General features: G+C 39.6%; 1 protein-coding gene across 5 annotated transcripts; it reads right to left on the bottom strand.

Annotated features, from left to right (window-relative positions):
• On the bottom strand, positions 1-23,137 carry LOC145442742 (mitogen-activated protein kinase kinase kinase 7-like). 5 transcript variants are annotated; one of them, XM_080320724.1, is made up of 15 exons: positions 22,963-23,137; positions 19,579-19,706; positions 18,961-19,055; positions 18,542-18,680; positions 18,005-18,185; positions 17,431-17,561; positions 15,346-15,492; positions 14,754-14,868; positions 12,848-12,896; positions 11,882-11,956; positions 9,874-10,071; positions 7,736-7,853; positions 6,874-7,043; positions 2,464-2,606; positions 1-1,797 (listed from the first exon to the last, which is right to left on the bottom strand). In XM_080320724.1, the coding sequence occupies exons 1-15, from the start codon at positions 23,038-23,040 to the stop codon at positions 1,597-1,599; spliced, it is 1,968 nt and encodes a 655-aa protein (XP_080176850.1). In that variant the 5' UTR covers positions 23,041-23,137; the 3' UTR covers positions 1-1,596. The 5 variants fall into 5 exon arrangements, with proteins under 5 accessions (XP_080176850.1, XP_080176849.1, XP_080176851.1 ...); XM_080320723.1 differs by having other exon boundaries at positions 6,832-7,043; positions 22,963-23,136; XM_080320725.1 differs by lacking the exon at positions 11,882-11,956 and having other exon boundaries at positions 6,832-7,043; positions 22,963-23,136.
• Between the last annotated feature and the right edge of the window lie 4,863 nt (positions 23,138-28,000).

Genomic DNA, 28,000 nt, shown 5'->3' with positions numbered 1-28,000 from the left:
TACAATAAAAGGTACCTTTATTCAATGTTCAAACTGCATATTGTTAGTAATAAAGCAAAGAATTGTGGTCGATAATAACGAAGCGATGCTGTTTGCCGAGTTACAGAGCGCGATCGCACAAATTTTAGTTTAAAAAAGACGGAAGGCAAGTTTAAAACAAACAAAAAACGAGAAAGGCGGCATAAAATTATTTCATTTTATACAAAATTTATAGGTTACGATACTATACTGTACAATCGAATCAAAAGATTCGAGCACATCGAGCACACAGAAGTAAAAGCAATTTAGCTCGAGGATGGTTGGATCTTGCTTAAAATATATAAAACCACACGCGTAAGTGCTGTTGGAATCGTGAATACAAAATGTGACCGGGAAAATTTGCAAGCATGTTCCGAATAGAGATATTTCATCTGAGATTCCGACAACGTAGGAAATCTATAGATGTCAATTATCAGGCAAAGTCATACTAAGTGAATTCGTACGGTAAGGAAATTTCGGCTTAAGAGATAAAAATTGGTGGTAAAACGACAAGATTAACACATGATTAACAAAGCTACATGTTCTTAGAATTCTATAATGCAGGATGCAGCCAAAGGCAATATTTACATTGCCACGATAGACAAAAGAGAGAGAGAGAGAGAGAGAGGAGTGAACACTGAACACTGAGCAGTGTGTATTCATCATATCATTTTTCTAAAAGATCACAAAAATCATTCGCTAAAATGGAAAAAAGATAGCACCCAGAAATTATTGGTTAACATCGTGCGGAATCGATGCATGTCGAAATAAATTTGAACCCTTGCGTTACAAGAGTATTGCGAATGGCATGTTGACACCAGAGAAGGCCATTGATTTGGATTTGAGTGAGAAAATGCATTTCAACATTTCGGCGTAGTAGAATTTAGATTTTGACTCGAACTTGGAATTTTGAACAATTCTGCCCGAAATTTCATATCCGAGTCTTTGTCTAAACCAGGGGTCTCAAACACGCGGCCCGCTTTGCGTGACCTGCGACGAAAGTTCGAATTTTAAAGTATTTGACAATATTTAGGTGTCACATGTATTTTTTCATATTCAAATTGCCCGAGGAACCCGAAACTACTCATCAAACCTCACTATCACATCGTTTTCAAACGCTAGTATGCGGTGAAGATACGCTATTACATCACATATATTCGTAAAACATGACCCGTTGACAATTCTTAGAATTACTTGGACTGACTCGGTGACAAAATGAAAATGACTCGAGTTGACTCGGGTCAAACAACAATTCAGAGAAGGACTTGTGACTCGGAACGTCGTGACTTGGTTACGACAAACTATTCGCGTGTGATGGAGAATAGTAAGAGATCAGAGGCTCATAAGTTGGTATTTCCCTGTGTCAGCAAGTCGTTACGGCAACCATTGGCCCCTTTGACATTGAGAACCCCTATTATTGATGCTGCGACCTGCCACTAGTAAATTCACCCACGAGCACCGCAGGCAATATCATCCAATCCTGTTTTAAAATATAAATTTATGGTCATCTGTGGTCGGGATGACGATTTCCCATGTGGGGTGCAGCTACGTTGTAACGTCATGAATGGGTCTTCCGTATCACATTTTTCTCTGCTGCTTGGTCCTGGCCTTTTCGACCTCCTTCTTCATTTTGGCACGCAGCTGCGTCAGAGTACGGTTCTGTTTCAAAAGTTCTTGGTAATCTTCCACGAGACGGCTGCCCTCCATTTTGTCTTTCTCCTTCTTTTCAAGGATGGCGTTCAGGTCGTCCTTTCGCTGGTTGAGAAGGGTGATCTCGGTCTGACAAAAAAATATCGTGATCAGAGATAAAACAAAGATGAGTGGAACAACCAGAAAATTTTCAACTTCTGAAGGGTAGGTTAGAAATAAAATTACAGGTTTTCAACCTTTTTGGGCAATTTTTTTGACCTAAAAATGGAAGATTTTGACCACAAAATGAAATTTTTGACATTTTTTCGTCTTGAAAAACTGAATTTTGACAAAATGTTGCCCTCGTGTATGTAAATTAGGTGTTTTCGCACATAATGTTAGAATTGCATTACTTGTCTTCATTTCTGGCCTGAAAAAACTTTGAGCGTAACACCATGTCAACCTATTTGTTCCATCTGACCGTTTACACGATTCACAATGAGCAGACAATGGGCCGTCTACAACGGTAGGCCTATAAAGTAGTCTACAAGATGTAAACTGTCAAATGACAATGCAAACATCTACGATACAAACGAAATGCAGATCGCAAAAGAATTTGGAAAATGGCAAATATCTGTACACCAAACTTGGCTCGTTTCACACTAGACACTTTTTCTGTACCATTTACAGGAAAAAATAGAAATTTGAGCATAGAAGCATTTCACAAATTAGATTCGAATAAGATTAATGGCATTTCGTTCTAATTAGTTAAATTACGACACTAGAATTATCTCATTATCCAAGTCTGCAACAGACCTGAACTTTTAGGTATTCCTCGGCCAGCTTGCAGTGCTGCTTGTAAATTTCCATCGACTCCGGGCTGGAAGTCATCGGGGGCAGAGGTTGAAATTGCAAGTCGAGAGCGAGGTAAGCCATCGACACGCTCTTCTCCGGTTCCCCTGCAGAAGGAAATACACATTTTTAAAACGTATCTCAACCATATGCATGAACGGTGCGTTGCCATAATTAAAGCTCAACCGATATTAGAATACAGGACCTGTACCAAATTACGATAGATCAAATTTCTGCTGCGATGTATTTCAAGTAGAACTTCTAGCGACAGCAATTTGAAAAATTCATCCAAAACTTCAATTATTTACATGTCCATCCACAAAGTCCTGCCATATACGGCAGTTGAAGAAACACAACTTCCATGGCTTTCGACCAATAAGTGAACTCTCACAGTTCTCATAAATCGGCTGATACTGATATTTCTACGAAGGCAGACATTTGTGTTGATATGTCGGCCGTGCTTTAAAAATAATCAGCCTTTAATCAAGAATTGAACAAAATCACAAAATCAGAAGAACGTTTCACACGCTGAGATCAGAAATCTGGTCGCAATAGAGCCAATTGTGATCGCCTCAGCACAGATAAACGCAAATACATCACCACAGCAGCATGCTAATTGGATAGTAGCAGGGTTGCAATGACTCAAGTCGCTAATTTTTGTGACTCGACTTGACTTGAGTCAATTTTTCAAATGCGTAAAATGACTCGACTCGAGTCAATTTTTGTATTGATATGCTAGGACGGCCAACACAGACATTTCATTGCTTCAACTTTGTCTTGGAATGATAAAAGTCTACCCAATTTCTACATATATAGTGAAATATTGTTTTTAGAACAATACAATAAAGCCTACAGTTAATATTTGCACAAGACAGATGACTGTTGCATGATAATTGAGATGAATTTGCACTAAAACTTGAGGGGATCCGTGACGGACAAAAGAGGCCCGCGAAAGGTTGAGAACCACTGCTCTACTAGCTGACTTGGACTTGACTCGGCGGTGAATTGAAAATGACTCGACTGACTTGAGTCAAAACTATAAAAATGAGATTGACTTGTTACTTGATTGCAATCCTGCTTAGCATTTCCGTTGAGACTTAACAATATCATTCTTTTGCAATTTATTTCAACGTTATGACCATCACTTGGTCTATATCACCAGGTAATGTGATTATGATTATCCAATCACGAAATTAAAGAGAATCTTTGAGGTATAGAAATTCAGTATAGAGTTGAAGTGAACCCAAATATTTTCAGCCCTGGAATTTTCATGTCGGTGACGTCAAATTTGGCGATATGATTGTTGATATACGGCGTTCTTGACGATGACTCCTGTCAAATGTCCGGGTTCATTTCAATGTGAATGTAATATTCAATAGCATATCAATCACGAATGTTGTGTCGAAAATGTTTAAGCACCAGATCTGGTAATCATTCATGAAAAATGCAACACATATCAAATATGAATGTCGAAAATAAAATAGTCTCTTGTACTAGTTGTAGTCGAATGATGTGTGCACATCATTGCGTGGAATGATGTAATTCAATTATCAATTGATAAGTATTGTAGTAATTTATTGTGTGTTCTTCTATCCATACAGATTATGATGAGCGTAAGTCAATTTGTGTTGTTAAGAATATATGTCATGATCAGCTCTGGGACATCTGTAAGGTTATGATTGTTGTTTGCATTTGGATTGTTTCAATTTTTTCTCGGCATAAAGATCATTCAGTTCGCGAAAGAAAGACATGCAGAAAAGAATTCGTAACACATACCGTTGAAAAAGATCAAAATTATGAAGAACATACAAAAAATACATTCCACGACATGCATCACCTTTGCTTCGGTACATCATCAGTTCAACATACGCTTGTGTGGACCAAGTTTAATGGCGCTGATGCTCTAAGTTGTCATAACCTGCAGCATACAAAGGTCCCAGCCTTGCACGCCTACTTGTAATTGCATAATTCAAGCAAGAAGCTGATACTTGTGAATTTTAGGATGTAATTTGACGCAGAGATTATCGTCGACTTCTACAGATAAAAGGAGCGCTCTCAAAGACTAATGACACTACGAATTGCTGCAATTTTCGAAAATATTCAATACATATACATTAGGGGTCTTTAAAAATGACTTTTTTCTAAAATCGTACTGGCTACTTGATAAAATTGTTAGGTTACCTAATTTAAGCCTACACGCCACATTTGGTTCAATTCCAACAAGTAGCCGCATTGCTCAGGAGAAGTAAGTTTCTATTTATTAAATGAAAAATAAATAACAAAAAATTTGACAATTTTCTGTTCACCCCATGAAAGTGTTACGTTGTCTAGAGCAGTGGTTCTCAACCGCCGGTCCGCGACGACATTCCTGCCGGTCCGCCAGGCATATTAGAATTTTATACTTTAATTTCAAGATGCAATGTTGAAGGCTTGTTCATTGATAAAATAAATGAAGCATCAAATTTTAAACTGATTCATAACTTCGTGAGGTAACATTAGGGCTGGAAACATGTTCGATTTGACCTAAAGTTCAAAACGTGTCATTTGACGACAAGCAAGTGACAAGTACACCGAACAGATACGTGCCGACTCATCGCTAAACAGCACAGTTTGATCATTGGTTTTCGATTCATTCATTTTATGCAGGACCGTAACGGGGGCACCGCAAACCGCCCAATTGGAGAGGGGCCGGGCTTGAATAGGGCTCAGAATTATTTCGCAAATGAACATAAATCATAAATCATAGCATATTTGAAACTTTTTCTAACATTTTTCTATTTTTTTTCGCGCTTTGCACGATTTAGTATACCTAAATGTCTTGCTTAGGCTATATTAGGTGCCCTTCTCTGAGAAATACGGAATGATTTATAGGTATTTCGGCGTCAGCCATCACCACGCCACGACGTGCCAGCGCATATTGAAGCTTAGGTCAAGGTTGGCCAAAAATTCGGGCGTGAGAAAACCGCTTCACTCGTGAATGATCGAAAATTTTCGCTATTGGCGCGATTAAGCTACGTAAACTCTCTGCTTACGCTGAGTAGAATGGAAGTGCTCACAAGTACAGGTGAAAACATCCATCCAACTGTAGGGTCCGGGGGTTAAACCCCCGGAAGTTTGACTTATCGCCCTGTGGGCGCATCATTACCAGCGTTTTTGGGTTGGGCTGATGAAGTGCTTTTTCGGCCCGGATTTGCGGATGGCCGGTATAGCTGCTGTAATGTGTTTTCTTGCGGCACACATTGTATTCGTACAGGTAGTTGCCAGAGTAACCTGTTTCTGGTGGCAGTGGGCAATGAACAATGTAGCACGAAAAGGTGCTTGGTTCGACTCCGATACGATTCTTCTCTCGATATTGTCAAAGAGAACAATATTATTAGAATTGGCGTGGTCGGTTAAGCCCACGGCGTTCGGCGTTCGGCGCGAAAGACTATAAAGGTCTCTCGGTGGTAGCACGTTTATCTGGACAAGGCAATTTTACCTCAACTCGGCAGACTCACTGCCATAAAATCACATGGATGCCATCATGAATAATAATTAAATACGATCAAAACCCTCTAAATTTCATTCTCTAGCACCATATAATTGCAAAAAATGGTTGCATACTCTGCATTTTAGCTTCATTTCAATTTTGAAAGTTCACCGGTCCGCCATACATTTTTTAAAATTTTACTAGTCCGCGAGGTGAAAAAGGTTGAGAACCACTGGTCTAGAGGAACGATGTTTACCAAATTTGGTTCAATTCCAACCAGTGGAAGCGAAGTTATTGCCGTCGAAAAATTTGTATTTGAATAAAATAGTGTTTACGGTGGGCACTACTATAATAAATAATTAAAGAATTGGTCACCGTACTATTTTATTCATAATCGCAAATTTTTGACGGCAATACCTTCGATTGCAATAACTTCCACTGGTTGGAATTGAACCAAATTTCGTTAACATTGTTTCTATAGACAACCTAACACTTTCATGGGGTGAACAGAAAATTTTCAAATTTTTTGTTATTTATTTTTATATAATAAATAGAAACTTTCTTCTCCTGTAGCAAAGCGGCTGCTGGTTGGAATTGAACCAAATATGGTGTGCAGGCTTAAATAAGGTAACTTAACAATTTTATCAAGTAGCCAGTGCGATTTGAGAAAAAAGTCATTTTTGAAGAGCCCTAGTGTACACAATATAAGGCAACGCAATAACTATCTAAACGAGAATTCAACCACCACACGTTGAAAAAGTGGAAGCAGTACTTATTTATTGACCACCCCCGTAATTATGATCAAACATCATCAAAAATAAATTGACGAAACAGAATTGAAAAAAACACAACCATGCTCTTACTTGGCAAAGCCAAATCGTTGGCATAATCATAATCGTCGTAACCTGGTGCTTCGTGAATGAGCAGGGGCGAGTCCCTGGACTGTGTAAACGGGACAGGCATCGGAGCCGACGGAGGCGGCACGTCGGAGATCGTCACGCGATGTTCTGGAGTGTGGACCACGATAGGAGACGAAGTGCTGGACCGGGGCAGCGTTGACGAGTGACCGCGTGGTCTGTATTTTGAATAATATACCGATATTGAAATGAACGTGAATATTTTCGGCTGACATTTGTCAGGGGTAATCGTCAGCAACCAGAAGAGAATTCAAAATAATACTGTATATCAACAATCGTATCACCAAATATGATGACACAGGCTTGAAAATTTGAACAACATATAATGGCATAACATGATTTTATGAATTATTAAAAATAATAATAAATAATCTCACAAAGTGAGAACCAAAGCTTAATAAACCTATATATTGAATGCTCTTTTCTAGGCTATTGATTTATGCCATACTAAATCAGAAAATATGTTAGGTTACACACCGTGGGTGAACAGATGGCTTAAGCTCAATGTATTATTACAAATATCGGCAATTTTCATGACTGCATTCCGCACAATATGGTAGCACTACCTACTTGGGGAGAAATAGAACCATTATCTATAACTGTTCACTGGGAATATTGATATATTTCATATAGATTACAGATTGTAGCCTTTCTACTTTCCCAGCATAGTGATGGCTGTATAGCTGTTCAAATATATGCTGCGAAGTTTTGGAAATGCGCCTTACGCTAGATATCGTATCATTTGAATATCCGCTCACTATATCAGGGATATCAGTGCAAGTTATCGGTATCAGCTCAAAAATTTAACATCAGTTGGACTCTGGTCAAAATACTGTCGAAAGTAACGTACCGCGCCGGCGACGCAGACCTTGACGTAACGGGAGACCTTCTGTCGATCGGAGACTTTTCGATTTCCGCAATCAGTTCGGACGACGACCGCCTTTTATGGCCAGTCTTCGAGCCCAAAGCTGCAAGCAACAAAGCCCGCACTGATGTCAAATTCAATAGCATCGTACAGCCATCGTACAACGCGACATGAATCCGAGCCACGAGAATCATCTGACCAGATGGGTCAAAATATTCAGCATCGGTACGCCGTAAATTTCCACTCAATTACGAGTACATGGCGAGAGTATCAAAAAGTAGACTTAGTCTACGGGTCGCATACTTTGGACGGTTGATTGTGGACGGCTTCTTACAAAATTGCAAGATGAATCTTTGTGACTGAAAATATATTCAGTTAACATCGTAGACGTCTATATTTCGCTATCACAATCTATTTCACTCATAAAAATTATGCGAACACCTCCCCAACTTCTTTCTAATTTACAAAACACAAAGCATAAGAAGTCTCTAAATACGAACATAAGCACTCGAGAAAAGAGTGCAAGGAGGCAAAACCTACTCAAGTACTCTGAAAATGAGGAGTACTTTGCCGCCGACATTCGACTGTAACTATTATTGTCGAGTGATCATGAAGAAATATTAAATGTCTCTCAACATAACGGTTGAATTTTAAACAATTCATGTTAAAAAATAGTAGAGAGAGAATATTCGAGGATAACCCATAAGACACATCACCGATAAGACGCATCACACCTTCAAGATCCTCATATTGTTATCGACATCATTCAGCACGAGATGCTCTCACATGCCTTGGCCCAAGTCTAACGCGAATATCAATTTCAGAATACAGACTACAATCTACTAGCCAACAAGTAACAAGCGAAACTCTCGACAAGAGCAAACAGTGCTTGGTCGGTGATCGCGTACCAATTCTAGTAACATGCATTCGCAAGGCCATCATATTGCCGGATTTGGGGGTACACAGTCAGCTGCTAGTGTGCTGCGTGGTCTCTACCTAATCTACTTTTGGAAATAACTCGAATATACCATTTCCCAGGGTTGTAACCAAGTCACAAGTCAATCTCACTTTTATAGTTTTGACTCGAGTCAAGACAAGTCATTTTCAATTTACCACCGAGTCAAGTCAGAGTCCAAGTCATCGAGCAGAGGGTCGAGTTCGAGTCATGGAATTATGACTCGAGTCCGAGTCGTTGTGTTGACTGCCTAGTTTCCAGCTAAAGTCTTGTTAAACCCACTTTTATAACTCCGTTCGGTGATATCTAATATTAATGAACTAATTTTCCTCATTTTTAGCAGTTTCTGGTCGCATTTTCAAGTACCGGTAACAACAGACGAAATCCCAATAGGGTGGTTACTTTACTGTTCTTCCAAATTACAATGGAATGTCGGTCATGGCCGTTGGAGTCTCGAGTCATATGTAATGACTCGAGTCAATACACAAATTTACTCGAGTCGAGTCTTTTCCGCATTTTGAGAAAATGACTCGAGTCAAGTTGAGTCATCAGAAAGGTGCAATTCCTGAAAATTGTTTAGCTGCGGTTCGAATGCGGTGGCTTCCTGTTTCAAAATAGCTGCTGCGAAAACCAGGGTCGCAATGACACGAGTCATGACTCGACTTGAGACCAGTTATTTCCTTATCTTCTCGACTCAAGTCAATTTGCGTATTGACTCAATTTGTACTCGAGACTGGAATAAGTCATAGGACACGACATATTCACTTACTCAAATCTCTTATATGACGCCAATAATCGAAAATAAGCCCAGAAACCGTGCTCAATCTGTTTGAATAAACATGTTTAGAGTGAGAAAAATGAGTATATTGAACTCAAAACTGATTGGACTTGACTTTCATCTTCAGTTTGACACCACATCTTACATACATGGCGCTTTGGCACACGTTTAGAAATGAAGCTCGTGAATATCGTGCAACATCAGGAATTTGTATATTTCGATATTCCGAAAACAATGATTGAAAAAGGCTCTTGACCTTTTTCTAGCACAGACCCCGAATCTGATAATTGGCCAGGCTTTTGTCTTTATACAGAGAAAAAGTTTGATACGTGACATCTACTCACTACTCTACATCTACACAAAAATCTACGCCACTCGCACACGTTATACCAAAGACATGGAACGGGTCTGTTGGGACTCCCAGTTCGTTTCCGTAGGACGACACCCTTTTATGGCCCCGCCCGGCCCTCGTCGCAGGAACAGAAAACTGCGACACCAGGACAACGGGAGAAAAACGCTGGGCCTCGACCGGGGTGGAAACGCTCCGCTTATGCTGAACCCCCGGCGCCGGGACTTGCAACTGTCTCGCTGTCAACGGAAAATCGCGGAGTTTGACCCCAAGTCGAAGATCGGAGAATGTTATTGATTATTAAAAGCAAATTTCCGCAATTCATTTCACACCGTCATGCAGAATTAGATAAATTTCGGCAACACTTTCGGATTAGACTTGAGTGATAGACCACTGATTTAATCACTCACAAGTGAGGCTATGCAAAATCAAGTGACTGATGAGAAGCGTGATTTTTTTTACCGAAATAAAGAAAAATGTTGACTTTTTTTGACCTAAACAAATTGAATTTTGACCAAATTTTGACCTAACGTATGCAAATTAGGTGTTTTCCCACATAGTGTTAAAATCGTACCACTTATCTTCATTTCTAGTAGGAACTAGCTGTCCTAACGAAGTAGTTTGACCTGAAAAAAGTTTTTGGCTTAGAATCAGGTAAATTGTTACATGAAAAACTAATATTTAAGCGAAATCTGGCCCTACGAAGAATTACAGTAGTTACAATACGTATTATGGTAGAAATAATCAAAATTTGTTGTAGCACAACAACAGATAATTCCCTACATTCTTGGGTAGAAACTGCATGTCCTTACTAAGAAGCTTGCCGAGAATGGAGAAAGAACGTTCAACAGCAGCAGTTGTTGGCTGACAACACTCAAGTTGTGCGTACGCTGCTGGTGACACACCGTCTTGCTTCATTCTGACAATGGTGTCTACATCACAATTTTTCATCATGCGCTTCTTAATATAAGAATGATGCAACGCCCATGAAGTCTTTCTTCAGTTAGGATAGTGCGGTACGTTGACCAAAACGCCACGTCTACCTATGTGTTTTGTTTGACCGTTTATGATTCACAATGAGCACACAATTGGCCGTTTACAACGGTAGGCCTATTAAGTAGGCTGCAAGCTGTAAAATATCAAATAATAAGTTCAGCTACAGTGCAAAATCTACGATACAAACGAGTTGCTGACATCAAATAAATTTTGACTTTGTGAACAATTTTGACAAATTTTGACGTGTAAAAAATAATCGCCCTACTGATGAGTGATTCGATTCTGAATGGAATATTAGGCTACGCTTTTTAATCTAGTATTTTCGAGTAATACTAGCACGTCACAACAGTAGAAAAGACGTGAAAAGTTGAAATATGCACCTTGCATGCGATCACAAAGAGTACAACGCCATTTCTACATCGCGTTCAAGATAATTTTGTATTTTTTCCGCCACACCTATTTCACAGCACTCTGTGACAATGACGAGAGTGGATCACGACTTCAGTTATGTCATTTCCACTAACGTACTTTGTACTACACGTTTCGTACGCTGTGTTACGACTAATCGAGGTTTCAAGGCTCCTACAGTGGAAAATACGATCAAAACTATGATTTCTTTTGATAAAATGACAATTATTAGTGGCAAGGAGCGTATATTTTTGGTACTTGAAAAAATTATCTTTTACTACCAAACTCAAATCATCAGAATTAATCCTCTATTCAGATTCTAGCACTCAAATCATTGCATCCTGCCCTAGTAATAAGTCATTTAGAGACTTTGACATTGATCAAAGAAAAATAGAAATTAAAATAGAAATAGCACACTGGAATATGTCCAATAGAAATCATGTGTTTCAAAAATGTAACAACCGTTTTCGTCGAAAATTGGTCACGTCGTTTGTAATAACGGACACACCGTTCTGTGATTGACGATAAACAATCGTTCATTGTTACCGTGTCTTAGCAATTACGCGCTTTCACATTGCTTGCAAATTAAGCCTCGATTATGCAATTAACCGCAGTTCTTTTTAATTGTGCCACGACTGAAGATACCTCCGAGGCGATAGTTTTCAGTGGGGACCGTCAAAGTGGTTCCGTACGACGACGACCTTTGGTGAGTCTTGCGACCTGATAAATTCTCGATGATCAAGACTAGGTGGCGCCATAGCACAGCGCCCTAACTTTTACAGAATGCCGTCAACAATAATTCATTTGAATTATTGTTGAACAAATTCATAGTGGTACAGAACTTGAATATGCAATTGAATGATATCTTCATATTGATTTCAACCTAAATATTTCGGGCTGACACTCGTCAGGGGTGATCGTCAGCAACTAGTAGAGAATAGATACACAATGTCATTTTCCATTCTCTGCTACTAGCTAACGATTACCCCTGACGAGTGTCAGCCGAGAATATTCGGGTTCATTCCAATAAGAATAGGCTATATAATTCAATTGCATAGCAAATGTGTCGAGTTTGTGGCAAAAAGGTTGACAAAAAATCAAGTTGAATAGAGGTTAATGAATATTAGTAGCTCCACCGATCAAGCAGCTCTATGTGCTTCTCCTTCAGAAGAGACAAAACAAATCAGCACTAGCACAGCACAATACCCATATCCCACTGCTTACATCAACGAGGGCAATTAACAAAGCAGCCTGCCTGTACTACATACTTGAATCAATACGACTTAATGTCTGAGTAGAAATTTACAACGTTATTGTAATCTACTTCTAGTTGAGCCCCTACCACGACAAATTTGACCACCTATGCTTACAGATGATAATCAACCTCGGGGTGGGTCAATAGTTTGTATCGCCGATACAGATATTAAATTCAGAAACATAGTCCACATCAGTGAAACCAAACTTTACGGCACATATTCTAACTACAACACTTTTCAGACACTTCGTAATCATGGAGTTTTGAGTCTTACAACGCTGTGCAATATCGGTGACACAAAAAGATTGTCGATAAATAAAATGCAAGGAAATAAAATTGCGTTAAAAATCACTTACGAGTCGCGTCCACTACCGGCGACGAAGATCTCGATCGTAAACGCGAACCCTAAAACGAACGAGCGCAAATTGAGACTTACACGGTGATAGCACAAAGTCAGAGTGGAGAGTAACAAAGTATTTTTACCTCTTTGGCGGACTGAAACAGGTACTCAAGTGATCACGGGACTTCGAAAGGGTCCACTAGGGTTGTTCAGAAACAACTTCCAAACCGTACAAGCGAAGCTATCTGAGATTTTCCACAATAATTCTGGGATTACCAGCCGTCAATGCAGTTTTGCAAATTATCCAAAACTTTCAACTGCAATAACTTCGGTTATACCGCTTGGAAGTGAGTCAAAATTGTTGTGCATTGTTCTTTTAGGCAACTTAACAATTTCATCGGGTTGCCAGTTAAATTTGAAAAAAAAAAATTTTTTCAAAAATAAATTCAAAAAGTTCAATTGCCTCCGCCGCGGTTTGTACTGGTTGGAATCGAGCCAAATTTCGTGCCCACCTTTGACAATAACAAAGGGGATCAAATCACCGTCTGGCAGTGATGGGATCAATTCACTACCTTCGAGTCACAAGTCAGTTCGAGTCATTGCACATTTTGACTCGAGTCATGTCCAGTCAATTGATTTCAAAGGTGACTCGAGTCAAGTCAGGTCACTCGATTTTTGGAGCTGACTTGAGTCAAGTCAAGTCAAGTCACGAGTCAAGTCACAACTCAAGTCGAGTTGCCTTTTCGAAGTATGAGGTGTGATTACGTCATTGCGTTTTGCTAGCGGTCTGAAATACGGATTGAGTGGTCATTGATTCCAAACCGATGAACGAATATAGAGTTAAATATACATGCAAAAAGGCGCTGTATCGCTCACATATGCGTAGAACTGTTAAACTACGCAAGTTATTGCATAGCCTCAGTTTATAGTTAGCAGTCAAAATAGAGAATGGAGAATAGAGAAACGAATTGAAAAGATGCAATACATTAGCCACTTATATATTGATATGATACAATTCGAGCCTGCGCCAATAGTTGAGTAGTATATAAGCTACATCCAAATTCAATTTCAATAAAACAAGAGGTTTGGTTAAGGAAAGAACAGAAATATATATTTTGTTATTAAATCACTTTACTACTAGTTTACGACACCAAGTTCGATCACTTCGTTTGTGGTCAATTTATTTGTGAGAGAACAATGAAGGCTCAGTAAAATGCACGATCACCGAATGGTTGGTCGCTCTCACGGGTAACACCAGCGTTTCGCCAACAATCCAAACATATGCATCACGCAAGATACAGTGATTTTTATCGACACCGATTGCTTGATGACTTGAAATCGACTCGTGAATTTTGCTCCGACTCACGAGTCAATCCACATTTCTGATACGCCAAGTCAAGTCAAGTCAATTTAGCAAAGTGACTCGAGTCAAGCCAAGTCATACGAAAAAGGTGACTCAAGTCATCCCAACACTGCCGTCTCATCGCTATGCCGATAAAGCCATGCATACGCACGTGTGAAATTACCGATGTTTCGTATTCGTAGTAGGCGCAAAGCCAGAGCAAAACCTCATTTCAATCTGTCACAACGCATTTCTCATCATGAGTTGGACGCGAAATATATTTTCATTTCAATCTAACCTATCTCAAGCCAAATTTCAAACCGATATTTCCAAGCCCGATTTTCAGCCCAATTGCCATACACTTGGCTATAGCTCCAGACAGCAGACACCGCCAGAACGAATTTGGGGTAAAATCAGATCAGCAAGAAGTGATGTCAGATGTACAGTCTGACGCTGTGATAATAACCGAGTAACAATCTCCAAAATCAAAATTTGACTGAAGCAAGCGCGCTATTTTTCACCCAACTATACAGGGGGCTTACAATAAAATACATAACGTTTTCACACGAAAGATGGTTACCTCTGACTTTAGCATTGGCACGGATTTCGATATTGCAATCTTCGAGTTTGGATTCGTAATGTGAGTCTCACGGAGCGTGTCGCTGATAGTGGAGCCGTAATGCGAATCCAAGCCACTATAAATGGGCAGTCATTCAATCTTTGCCTATGTCATGTACAAATTGTGCATGTTCCTTCTCATTACACACATTTAAATTAGCACATCTTTCACTGATACATGCAACTGATATCGTATTTTAGCCCCTGATATATTCAGCCGATATTCAAAAGAAATGACATCTAGCTTAAGCCACATTTTCAGAACTTTACAGCATTGATTTGAACAGCTTTACAGTCATTGCTATGCTTGGAGATGATATAAACTAGAAATGCTTCATCTCGACATCTTTAAATATACCAATATTCCCAGTCTGAAGTCGCAGATTATATATAGTTCTCCGACAGTCTCTACTACCATGTTGGAACGTCACAAAATGGCCGACACCGACATCTCCTTCAAAGTGTGATATCGTCTCCATATTAGCAGCAATAGGTCAGGTTCTAATCAGCAGGTAGAATTGCCAAGCCAAATTAAGTTGAAAAAGAGAGCTTACTCTTCAGATTCGTAGTCTGCGTCGTCTGCTACATACTCTGGAAAAACTAACGGCTTCTCACTGCCCGGGAAATACGGCATGAGCTCCTCCATCGTCATGACGACCTCATGCATACTTGGGCGCTCGCTAGGAGTCTTTGACCAACAACTGGTTAGAAAATATGGCGTATAATTACTGGGTTATGAGCAGAGGCAGTCAAAGTGGTAAGTGTTGGTACTCAAGTAAAAGTAACGTCCTAAATTTTGCAAGTACAAGTAACGATTTCCGAGCAATCCTAAAACTAGTTCCAAAACGTTGATTTGGTCGAGGCGTTGCATACTTCAACAGTTAATCGAAGGTGGGTCACTTACGAAATGAAAATGAAAATAATTCTCATGACACTATGAATAGGTGCAATCCTGATTGTAACCAAGTCACAAATCAATCTGAGTCCGAGTCCAAGTCAGAGAGCAACTTCTGTGATATCGAAGACCTCCGATGCATAATATACTCATTTTTCTCAGTCTGAACTATTTAGGGCTGTTCAAAAATAACTTTTTTTCCTGAATCTTGCGGGTTACGTGATTAAATCGTTAGGTTGCCTTAAAAAACGTCACACACCAAATTTGAATTCATTCCAACCAATATTCGCGGATTTCGTAGAGTTTGAAAATTTCGAATTTGCCTATGAATGCAAAAAAAAAATTTTTTCAGATTTTTCTTCCAAGCCCATAAAATTGTTGCGCTGTCTTCAAAGATGATGCAAAACAAATTTGACTCAATTCCAAGCCGTAGAAGCGGAGTTATTTGACTTTTTCGATGATAATTCTTGGATTATCCTTGATTGGGGGATAATCCCAGAATTGTCATCGAAAAACTCAAATAACTCCGCTTCTACGGCTTGGAATTGAGTCAAATTTGTTTTGCATCATTTTTGAAGACAGCGCAACAATGTTATGGCGTTGAAAGAAGAATTTGAAAATTTTTTTTTTTGCATTCATAGGCAAATTCGAAATTTTCAAACTCTACGAAATCCGCGAATATTGGTTGGAATGAATTCAAATTTGGTTTGTGTCGTTTTTTAAGGCAACCTAACGATTTAATCACGTAACCCGCAAGATTCAGGAAAAAAAGTTATTTTTGAACAGCCCTACTGAACATGCTTATTCACAGATAAAAGAAAGTTTCGCCTCGTTAGAAAAGGATTTCATACAAACCACACACTGTGGACATAATTATCCTCCGTAGTCGGTTGCAATGAATACATAATTTATGCATTCCAGATTATACTTTCATTTGAACATGGCTAAAATTTATCCTGCTTACTGAACTTATGAATTAGTCGGTCAGCCATAGTAGAGTAGTCGGCCAATCTCGCCGGTTGCTTGGTTTTCACAGAATAATAGCAACACGTCATCGTTGAACTGCTGCACTAATATCGTGTAATACCGCAGGGACAGGACCGATAGATCTGATTGAAAAATCGCTCAAGAAGGTCTCGCGTCCCACAGCTTGTGAACCACTGCGGTAAGTTGTGATTTTGTGAATAGGCAGAAATTTAGGGTTTGCCGTAGGCTTGCAGCAGGTCTCTAATGACTCGAGTCATTCTCTAAAATACGGAAAATTACTCGACTCGAGGCAATTTGTGTATTGACTCGACTCGAGTCATTGCACTTGACTCGACACTCGAACAACTATTATTAATATCGGTACGGTATTTTGTCTAACGGCACTGATGTTTGCAAATAAACTGTGTAAAAATAGGAGAATTACTATACTATGAATGCGAGGCATTCAATATCACCCGAGCAGAGTTGTGAAAAATTCAGTTAATGAGGTTTGAGCTCGAAAATGAGCAGTGAACACAATGACTTGAACTCGGACTCGAGTCTCAGCAGTGTGACTCGGACTCGAACCTTTGCACCATGACTTGACTCGAGTCAAATCTATAAAAGTAGAGCCGACTCGGGACCTTGTGACTCGGTTACAACCCTGGCTCGCAGATTAGCGCAATGGTTTGTCAGTTTAGTAAATATTAAGAATCGCTGATCTAGAATTATAAAAGGTGCCGCACGTATTGAAATCGTACGTCCACAGAACACCAACCTTGTCATGAGTTCCTCAACAGGTTCTGGACATCCCTGAATGAGAGGCGGTCTAGTGCCAGTGTGTACGGCCCACATAATACGAAATGCCGGACCGCCAATTTCATCAAACGGTTTTCGTCTGGTGAGAACCTAATTAACGAAGTAGCGTTGAAAATGAAGCTTGCATTTTTCTGATAGACTTGTACAAACTATGTATTTTCAGAACGGAACTAGAACTAGAAGTACCCTACTCACTTTTCAAAATTCGCCACTAGAAATAGAACTAGAACAAACGCCCTTAAAAAATCAGCAACTAACTGAAACATAACTAGCCAGATTCAATTCCGAAGCAACTCATCAAGCATCAACAGTATTTTGCGTTTTGAATGGGAGGGGTTTCAATCCCCAAACCCACCCCTAGCAACGCTACTGTAGTGAGCTAGCAACGGCTGCAAGACCATCACACAACAGAACACCGGTATCACAACACACGAAAAACAGTGACACATATTTTCAAGGTGATCGGCAAGTATTTTCTTATAATGTACAACTACAACCAGAACTAGGACTAATCACTTTTCACAATCACGAACCTCCCACAAAATGATACCCCAGCTGAAAACATCGCATTTCTCGCTGTACTCTTCTCCTTCAAACACCTCCGGTGCCATCCACGCGGCGGAGCCTTTGTTGTTGGTCATCTGCGTGTGTATGTCGCATGCGGTACCAAAATCGCAAATTTTCAAGGTGAGTCCGTCATTGGTGAGCAGTAAGCTGTAAAACAAACACAGACAAAACAATGAGTGGGTATGTATGTAGAAATGACACAATGGCATGTAGGTTACTCGCTGATAGAACAGAATATGTTTTATTGGCAACTGGAATTTACAACAGGGTTGTGACCAAGTCGCATGGTTCCGAGTTGCAAGTAAACCTTCCTTTTATAGTTTCGACTCAAGTCGAGTCATTTTCAAGTCAAGTGTATATCTGGGTACACTGTTTGAAGAAGGATACAAGAAACATATCAAATCGAGGCCGTATTACAATAAATTAAAAAGATATAATGAGCAAAGCCCAAGATTTTGCTATTGTGAACGTAGTCATTTTTTTACAACGTTCAGACAACTTACTTTGGTGGCTTCAAGTCTCTGTGTATCAACGCCTTTGGTTTCATATTATGCAAGTATTCGACGCCCTCCGCACATTGCAAGCACCAACTCATTGCATGACCTCCGTTGTAATGCGGCAGATTCCCGTAACCATGAAGTACTAAAACACATTGATAGTAAAGCAGATTTCTAAGTATAGGCCTAGTAGTCTATATATCAATCACTGACTGGCCTAGAGAATCAGAGTGTAAATATGTGTTACTATCAAGAAAAGAAGCATATTTTCTGCGTTCTAGATCTGTCTACCATGACTAGACATCAGTGCAGCATGTTGACACCGCAGAAGTAGTGCTAAAGATACACTAGGCCTTGGCAATGCATTCGTTATTTGAAGGGTTGCCTATTATATAGGGAATTAAAAATCAGCGCAGGGTACTCACAATTATAAAGTGAGCCACACTCAGCCAACTCCATTACGATGGAGACAGGATTACTGCAAGCTCCATACAGACGAATAATATTTGGATGCGACACTCTGAAAAAAATGACAATTCTGATGATCATTATTCGTTCCACACATAATTTCTGAACAGGAAATAGATGATCTTCTAACTATAAATATATTATTTACAACCGGGCCTCTATTTATGTCCATGCAAAATCACAGAAATTTCTTCCGCAGATATACAAATTTCTGATGCGATTTCAAATGAGTGAAAAATCATCACATTTTGTGAATAGGATCAGTGATCAGACTGACAAACAGACAGATGTTTACTTCAAAAAATCAATAATCACATCATACAGTCAGATATGGGGCATTATCTTATAAATAAATATATATGCTGTAAAGTATATTGCAATATTATGTATATATAATACCGTAATAATGTATAATAATATATGTGAATGTCAAAGCCAATCAAACTAGATGAAACAAGTAACCATACTAAGTACACATACAAAGGAAGTAAAGAGGAAGTAAACGAAAACACAACTGATTGAGTTATAATCATTAATTTCCCTATTGGCATTGATGGTTCAGAACAATCCTTCACCTGGACAACTGTCTCAGTTCCGTGATGAAAGCTCTTCTCTCATTCTCCGATTCAATCATCTTCACGGCTACGGGGATATTTCGGTATTCAGCCTCATATACAACGCCAAAAGCCCCTTTTCCGATGGACTGCGAAACAATTAATTCTACAGGTTAAATACACTGATTAAGGATCATCAATAGAACTACTTAAGCTCAAAATGATGTTCATCAGTGGTATACATGTTAGGTTTGTGCATTTTCATGGGTGTCGTTGATTTGTACATGTCGCCAATGTCGCCAATGTCACCAATGTCACCAATGTCGACGTCTATCTATTTTGTCAATGTCGCCAATGACGCCAATGTCGCCAATGTCACCAATGTCACCAATGTCGGCTATGTCACCAATGTCGCCAATGCCGACATTGCCGACAATGCCGCCATTGCCGACAATTCCGACATTGTCAACGATGCCGCTCGGGGGCCGAAACTAGGGTAATGTAATGACAGGATTTTTGGTGACTCGACTTGAATCAATCTTATTGGTATTGACTTGACCTGCATTCGGCTACTCAAGCACTTCGACTATCTCGCTACATACTACGCGATTCTTGACGGGAAGACCTGCATGGCCACAAACGCAAATTATTTATAACTAATCATATTATTTATATTATTAGGCCTACGTTGAATTGAATGAACGTCGAAGTCTTTATACATTCCAGTGTAGGATTCGCGAGGAAAATACACGACCGGGCGTGGGTACGCTGGCAAAAAAGTACACCATTTCGCATTCCATTGGTGTCAGATAGTGCTCTGTCTGTGAACTTATCATTTGACTCCAAGGCCCCCCAAATGAAGTGTGGACTGCGTCTCCCGAAGTGAAGAAACCTGTCACCTCGATTATTTTTGAGCAAGCAAGATTATCTAACAAATGTTTATGGCATTTGCCTGTTGTGAGCGCGAAAAGACGAAAGATTTCGTGTTGACGGTTGAAACGCATTCAAGTCGAAATACAAGCAATTTCTTCTAAATCAATACTAGCCAGTCTTCAGGATTACCGGACCACGACCTAGCATCGACCTCGCCCTCCGCCACATGCCACCCCATTTTGTCGCTTGCGTCTTATATTCTCTGCATTACTTTTCATTCAGTGTGCATGCCTCTTATTTACTTCGCCTAGGCTAAGGTGGGTGTCTGATCTTATTGGCTAATCCAAGTTGTTTCGACACCTTCCTATCTTTTCATTGTATCGCAGTCTTGTGATGTTTTGAAACGATGAAAATAATAATAAACCTGATTGATTGACGGTAGAGGCCGACTTTTATCAAAATGACGAGTGTCAGCTGAAAATATTCGGGTTCATTTCAATATCAATATACTATTCACTTGGGAAGGTAGGCCTACTTAATTTGAAATTTCCATTCGTGTAAACCAGGGGTGGCCAACCAGCGGCCATAGAAGGAAATTTGTGCGGCCGTGGACACGTCATTCACTTTCCCTCTCCATCAACTCTACCGTTGAATAAGTTGAGTGACATCTTGAAACTGAATAACATCGAATCTGCGCGGTTCGCCTCAAACCGTAATTGGCGTAGGCCTAGCCTAATTGATATATCCGCTAATGCTAAAACATAACGTTCAGAAGATGTGTGTCAATTAAGGCTCGAGTTATCAAAAGATAAGAAAGGGCTGACTTGAAACTTGAAATCGCTGTCATATACAAAGCAGATTCCAATATAATCACTTCGATATTTTGATTTGCGAACATAGTTCGTCGTCGCCGAGATTGCGCCAAATGTCGCCCGCGACGCGATTTCGAACGATATTATGTCTTTCTAACCAAGACGTACGCCATCATTGACTGCTTTTCATTTCTACTTACGCCATTATTGTCCGTGGTGTAAAAGACCAACAGGTGGTAAGTGCCAAAATTTTCTTTAAATAAAAAAAAGACCTTTGGAATCGTGTGTGTCTCACAATTTTTTTCGTACGTTTAGAGAATTCCAATATATTTTGACTTTTGTGACAAACCTGATGGGAGGTCAAGTAATAACAACTTGCAACAAAGTGATAACAATGCTGCGCCCACCCGATTCATCATTATATCAATTACTTGCGCTAAATGTTCAAAGACACCCCTCCCATAAGCTCTATCTGTAAATCGATCAAATGGTTGGAGAAACGATAAATGTATGATATAAAATGTGCAACTATATCAATATTATTGACGAAATTCATATATAAATGGCCAACGTGCGTCGTATGAGTAATCCAGATTTAAAATGAAGTCAGTGTAGCTATAAGTGCCCTGTAGTGACAAACCTTCTTTGTTGCCATCAGACTTGTATAAACTACTGGATTTTCAAAAAGCGCACTATAGAACTAGAACTAGCCCTGTTTTATATGAACCCCTAGCTTGTTCAAAAATAATACAATTCCATATAGCGTAGTATGTAGCGAGATAGTCGAAGTGCTTGAGTAGCCGAGTGCAGGTCAAGTCAATACCAATAAGATTGATTCAAGTCGAGTCACCAAAAATCCTGTCATTACATTACCCTAGTTTCGGCCCCCGAGCGGCATCGTCGGCAATGTCGGAATTGTCGGCAATGGCGGCATTGTCGGCAATGTCGGCATTGGCGACATTGGTGACATAGCCGACATTGGTGACATTGGTGACATTGATGACATTGGCGACATTGGCGACATTGGCGACATTGACAAAATAGATAGACGTCGACATTGGCAACATTGGTGACATTGGTGACATTGGCGACATTGGCGACATGTACAAATCAACGACACCCCATTTTCATTCACTGGAGTCTGGAGATAGGTTCCATTTCTTATTCACACCTTATTTCTCCATTATTATATATCAAACATTATATAAACTAATGTTAATTATCAGAGGTGTTCAGTAACAAATTATGCACATCTCAATTATTCATTTGTTTAATGTTTTGCAATGAAAAGATGGAAAATTCCAAGGAAGTACAAGTTCAACTCTATACCTTGTGTTATGAAAATGTATTGAAACAAACAGGCTCTAATTGACTAGATCAGTCTGGTCAGATCAGTCTATCGGATCATTACACTGATGACTACACTATACACTCTAGCCTGTTCTGTTCCTATCCTATATAAATAATGTAAACATTCAACCACAACCATTCAGCGTTTTCGTACGTATTGCTTTCGGACCAAACTGTGAATTTCACTTGACTTGATTTTCAAGAGACATTTCTATACTTTATAAAGCAAACTTCAGAACCAGACTGAAATCATATCTGTTCTAGTCACTTCGTTGTAGTTTAACTGAATTCATGCAATAAATCAGATTCAGTTACAGTCCGATTGATTTCTATTCCTATACTTTCAGAGGACTGGATAAACTTCACTTACTTCTTTGAGGATCATTTCGGAAAAGTTTATCTCCTCAATAAATCCAGGAGGCGGCTCATAAGGATGAGCAACTGCCATCTTTATCTTTTCGTGTCAACAAAATAATTCCCAGTCCTAGTCCTACCTCCTACGACTCCTACCTAGATTTCAGACCGCAGTAAAGTGAAGCGATCTCGGGGGCGATGCAACCTGAGCATGCATCGCTTGTATCGTATGTATCATCAGATTAATTTGCCTTCGGAAATCCAGGATCTCCGGTTCATATTTATTCTTGATGACTCTCTGTCTCTGGTAGCCCGGAGAATGCCACTTACTACTAGGATCTCGTGAACTTCATTGAAAGACGTATCCTTGTTTTTTTTTGCTAATTGCACTGGTCATGTGATATTTGAACTATATACAGCAGGGGTTCTGATCTCAGACCCCTTCAAACATCAAGCTCAACTATAGTTAGGCTATTATATGCCTAAAATAAGACAATTAATGACTGCAGAAGGTCTGCACAGTCACACTCACGACGTCATTCCCAAAAGATAATATTTTTTATTTTGTAGTTTCTTGATGCCGGAATGGCCTTTCACGGACCCCCAAGTCCGTGAACCACGGTTTAAGAACCTCTGATATACAGTCATATTCTAGGCTTACCATACGTCCTCTTTTAAGAGGATTTGTCCTCTTTTTTGGCTTTTTTGAAAGTGTCCTCGGAGGACGCCCTTTTGTCCTCTTTTTTGAGATTTTGTCCTCTTTTTTGAAAATTTAGGCCAGATTTAGAGGAAATTGCGAGTGATATGCCGCAAATTAGCGCAGAAGTGAAGCTCCGGCGGGTGTTTCGGAGGGAAAAGCGGTTATTTTAGCTCTGAGCGAAAAGAAGACCTTTTTTTTTCTAGTCATCCACCTGGCAATGTGGAAAAAAAAACGTTATTTTGAGCTCTGAGCGGAAGTGATGACCTTTTTTTTTTAGTCAACCGATCACGAAGTGGGAAAAAATTTACCGGTTTTTGAGAATTCTTCTCCAGTTTTGCATGTCTGAAATTTCTGAAAAAGTGTCCTCTTTTTACATTTCCAAAATATGGTAAGCCTATCATATTCTAATCCTCCGATTTGTTGTGAATGTGATGCCGACTATGTTGATAAAAGCATGCATCTCACCTTCGTTCATTAGTACTTTTCTATTATTTTTAGTTTTGGGATTAGTTTTAGGATTAGTGAGATTAGAGAGAGATATGATATTCTTTTTCGTCTGCACCATCGAGATGCTTTGACGACGGAGATGCGATACGACCGTGAGGTCACCTAGTCTGCACAAAACCCGTTGTTTTTTCTCCTCCTTGCTATCAGTGGATGCTGAGCGCCTATAGCAGAATAGCCACGGATACCAGTTTTCAAGTCCTTGATCAGACCCAGCCAGGGATCACACGACCACGACCTACGACGCATCACCTTCCGATCAAGAAGCCGGACGCATCACCATTACACTATCTCACTCGGTACTAGAGGAAGTTGGCGTAGTGGTTATATCCAACGTCATCGACTTCGAAAGTTCTGAAGAGTCGGAGGCTTATCTTGACTCATTTTCTATGTCGCTCGTCCTTACAACGATAAAATTCCAGGAATATAGTGTCTAGAAAAGGGAAGACAGTCTAATGAAGATCGAGATGGAACATTTCATGGAGCGGTAGGCAGAGGTGGATGCTAGATTACGATGACGTAACTGGTCGTTTCGGCATCCTCCTATCTGTTCATTACATCGCATCTGTGTCTTGTTTTCGAATTCTACATTTTGCGTGTCTTGGGCGGATAAAAATATATAATTCAACGGTTATGGTAATGTCTCAAATTTAAATCTATAGAGCACTCGTGAAATAGGCCTAGCATTCGATATCGAACGGTTTGGTCACGCCCGATCCAATGTCAGGCATACGCATTGTAACACAAATAGAACCCCAACAACCCTGGGATATCTCCATGAGTAGGCATAAGGGGAGTTAGCGTAGTGGTGACGGTACGCGAATACTACCCGAGTAGCCCGGGTTCGATTCCGTGTCGAAGGTATGTCTTGTAACAGTTACTTCAGACGATTGGAGTCGATTGTAGACTGTTACATTAATGTAAGCCTGCTCAGCGGTCTTGATGCTAACACGTCTCTTGGCATCTTTATATCAGTCATTAAACGGTTTATGATATTTATTGGAAACGGTTAACAATAATTTAACTCGCTCTAAACGAAAAGAATAAAAACAAATTAAAAGACAATCCTTCGGGAACCACACATTTCCTGGGCCCCGACACCGAAAACATGTGCGGGGAAAACCCCGGCACGTGACTGCAGTTATTCACCCGTTACATTCTCCCCCTCAGATGTGCATATCGCAGAACATCGGGTCTAAACAACAGTATGGGTGAATACAATTTCAAACACTTGACTTTAGTAGTAAACAAAACTTGGCCTGGCTCAAGTCCATGGGAAGTCCTTCAAGTTATTTGCCATCTGCACATATCCTTGCAGGAACAATGTTCAGATATACGCCACGGGAACGATTTCGTTTCTCATTAATATTTGTACTTGCAATCTTGGCATTTGAAACTGGATTTGTTTCCTCCCTTTTTCTTTCAGTTTTGTTCTTCTGATTGATGTAGATGCAGAAGGGTATGATGTCTTTTACCACAATCGGCTTCTTCACACCTAGATTGACTTTTACATACTTTTGCAATATGTCCTCGTATTAAACAATTACAGCATAACCCTGCATTCTTCACAATCGCAACACGTTCTGCAGTCGGTTTGTCCATGAATATCTTGCATCTAGCTATTATATGATCACCTGAGCATAATGGACATGTACTGTAGTTTCTTGTTCTTTGCACATTCTTATAAGTAGAGGTTTCTTGTTCTTTGTCGGTAATGACCGCATGGGTAGCATGTGAGTATACTTTCTTGTGGATATGTTGTTTACCCGTGTCATCATTCTTTTGAGATTGCATTGCCTGATGCATTGACGAATTGGCAATCTTGGCTATTTTTGTCACAAATCTTAGCAAATCAAGAAATGTAACATCTTTCTGATTAGCTTCACATTCAGCTGCCACATCTTCCCAATTGCTGTGATATTTTGTTGGCAGTCGACATGATAACCTCACAATATTATCAAATGTGTTCAAATCTTGAACCCGATTCAAGTGTAGTGAAACGAGATAACACTCTTTCATCTTGTTCGCAAGGTCATTTAATGCACCAGCATCATCATATTTAATAGGAGGTGCTCTGATTAATTCATCAAGAAATTTTCGTGAAATAACAATCGGGTTACCATATTGTTCGTCCAAAATTTCCATCGCTTTAGCATAGCCTTCAGTTGGTGGGTACATGGAACAATGCTGAATGAATTCTTTTGGTTTTCCGTCACAGTATTGTTGCAACAATGCTAGACGTTTTCCATTGTCAAATATCTTCTCTACAACATTTACTTGAAATGACTCTCTGAACTGCGCATATTGGGTGATGGAACCACTGAATTTCATAACTTCAATTCTTGGAACATTCATAGCAGAGGCTATTGCATTTGCCAAGTCAGTAGCAAAACTTGTATTATTTACTGACATTGAAACTTGTGGTTGTACTGCAGGTGCAGATAGAACAGGGATATCGTATTCTTTCGAGGCACATGCTTTGGACGGTGAACTGTTCATGATATAACTTCCAACTTCATTGTCCTCCTTTTGAGGAATTAAGCTCATAGGATCGATTGGTGGAATGTCATTACTCATTGGAATGAAGGAATGTTTGATGTTACCTTCAGCTGTACTCATGGATTTCGCAGTGGTATTCATCGGCTTCGGCACTCCCTTAGTTTCTCTACTAATATATTCTACATCAGCGTTTTCCCATATCTCTGCCTGCAAACATGCTGCTTCATATTTGTGCTGTAATTCCACAGCCCTTTGTTCGGCTTCTAATTCTCTTTGCTTGGTTTCTAATTCTCTTCGCCTGGTTTCTAGTTCAACCTTTTTTCGTAATTGGGATAATTCCAATTTTGCAAGTTCTCTCAAGGCAATAGCTTCTATCCTTCTTGTTGCAGTAGATGAATAACATAGTGATGAAAGACTAGATCCGTGTGATCTGTCTGATCTTTTGATATTAGTTGATCTCTTACACCATTCCTGAACGTCATCCTTCATATCTTCATACATCCAATCATTGATATGTAATTTGGCTTCTTGAAATGCCTTGACTTCATTTTCATACTCAAGTTTGATCTTCACTGTCTGATCTCCATCTTCATGGAGAAGACTGACACAAATGTTCTTTGTACATGAATACTCATCAAAGACTTTGTCAATTAATCTTGATTTCGATATCACCAAGCTTCTATTTTCTTTGTTAAGCATGAGATTCTCCACTTCTAAATATAGCTGTTGTAGGTTCTTAACCATCATTTGCAGCTTCATGATATTTGCATTGAAATCTTGAGTCATCATGGGTTCTTGTTGCAAATTCATTGCACTTGTATTGGCAGCATGTGCCATCATGGGTTCTTTTTGCAAATTCATTGCACTTGTATTGCCAGCATGTGCCATCATGGTTTCTTGTTGCAAATTCATTGCACTTGTATTGGCAACATGTGCCATCATGGGTTCTGGTTGCAAATTCATTGCACTTGCATTGACATCATGTGCCATCATGGGTTGTTGTTGCAAATTCATTGCACTTATATTGGCAGCATGTGTCATCATGTATTCTTCTTGGTCGAAAGTTGTTATTGTTAACTTTAATGTAACAGTTACTTCAGACGATTGGAGTCGATTGTAGACTGTTACATTAATGTAAGCCTGCTCAGCGGTCTTGATGCTAACACGTCTCTTGGCATCTTTATATCAGTCATTAAACGGTTTATGATATTTATTGGAAACGGTTAACAATAATTTAACTCGCTCTAAACGAAAAGAATAAAAACAAATTAAAAGACAATCCTTCGGGAACCACACATTTCCTGGGCCCCGACACCGAAAACATGTGCGGGGAAAACCCCGGCACGTGACT

The sequence above is a fragment of the Botryllus schlosseri genome, chromosome 7 (assembly GCF_051294905.1).
Source record: "Botryllus schlosseri isolate E-star chromosome 7, Bs_hap1, whole genome shotgun sequence".
NCBI classification, from domain to species: Eukaryota; Metazoa; Chordata; class Ascidiacea; order Stolidobranchia; family Styelidae; genus Botryllus; species Botryllus schlosseri.
This window is presented reverse-complemented; position numbering and strand designations above follow the sequence as displayed.

Coding starts and splice junctions, on each gene's coding strand:
- LOC145442742 (XM_080320723.1), bottom strand. CDS start 23,040: ATGGCAGTTGCTCATCCTTATGAGCCGCCTCCTGGATTTATTGAGGAG. Junction 18,186..18,541: donor AGAGACTTGAAGCCACCAAA/GTAAGTTGTCTG, acceptor TTTGTTTTACAG/CTTACTGCTCACCAATGACG. Junction 10,072..11,881: donor TGAAAACTATCGCCTCGGAG/GTATCTTCAGTC, acceptor TTCCGTTGACAG/CGAGACAGTTGCAAGTCCCG.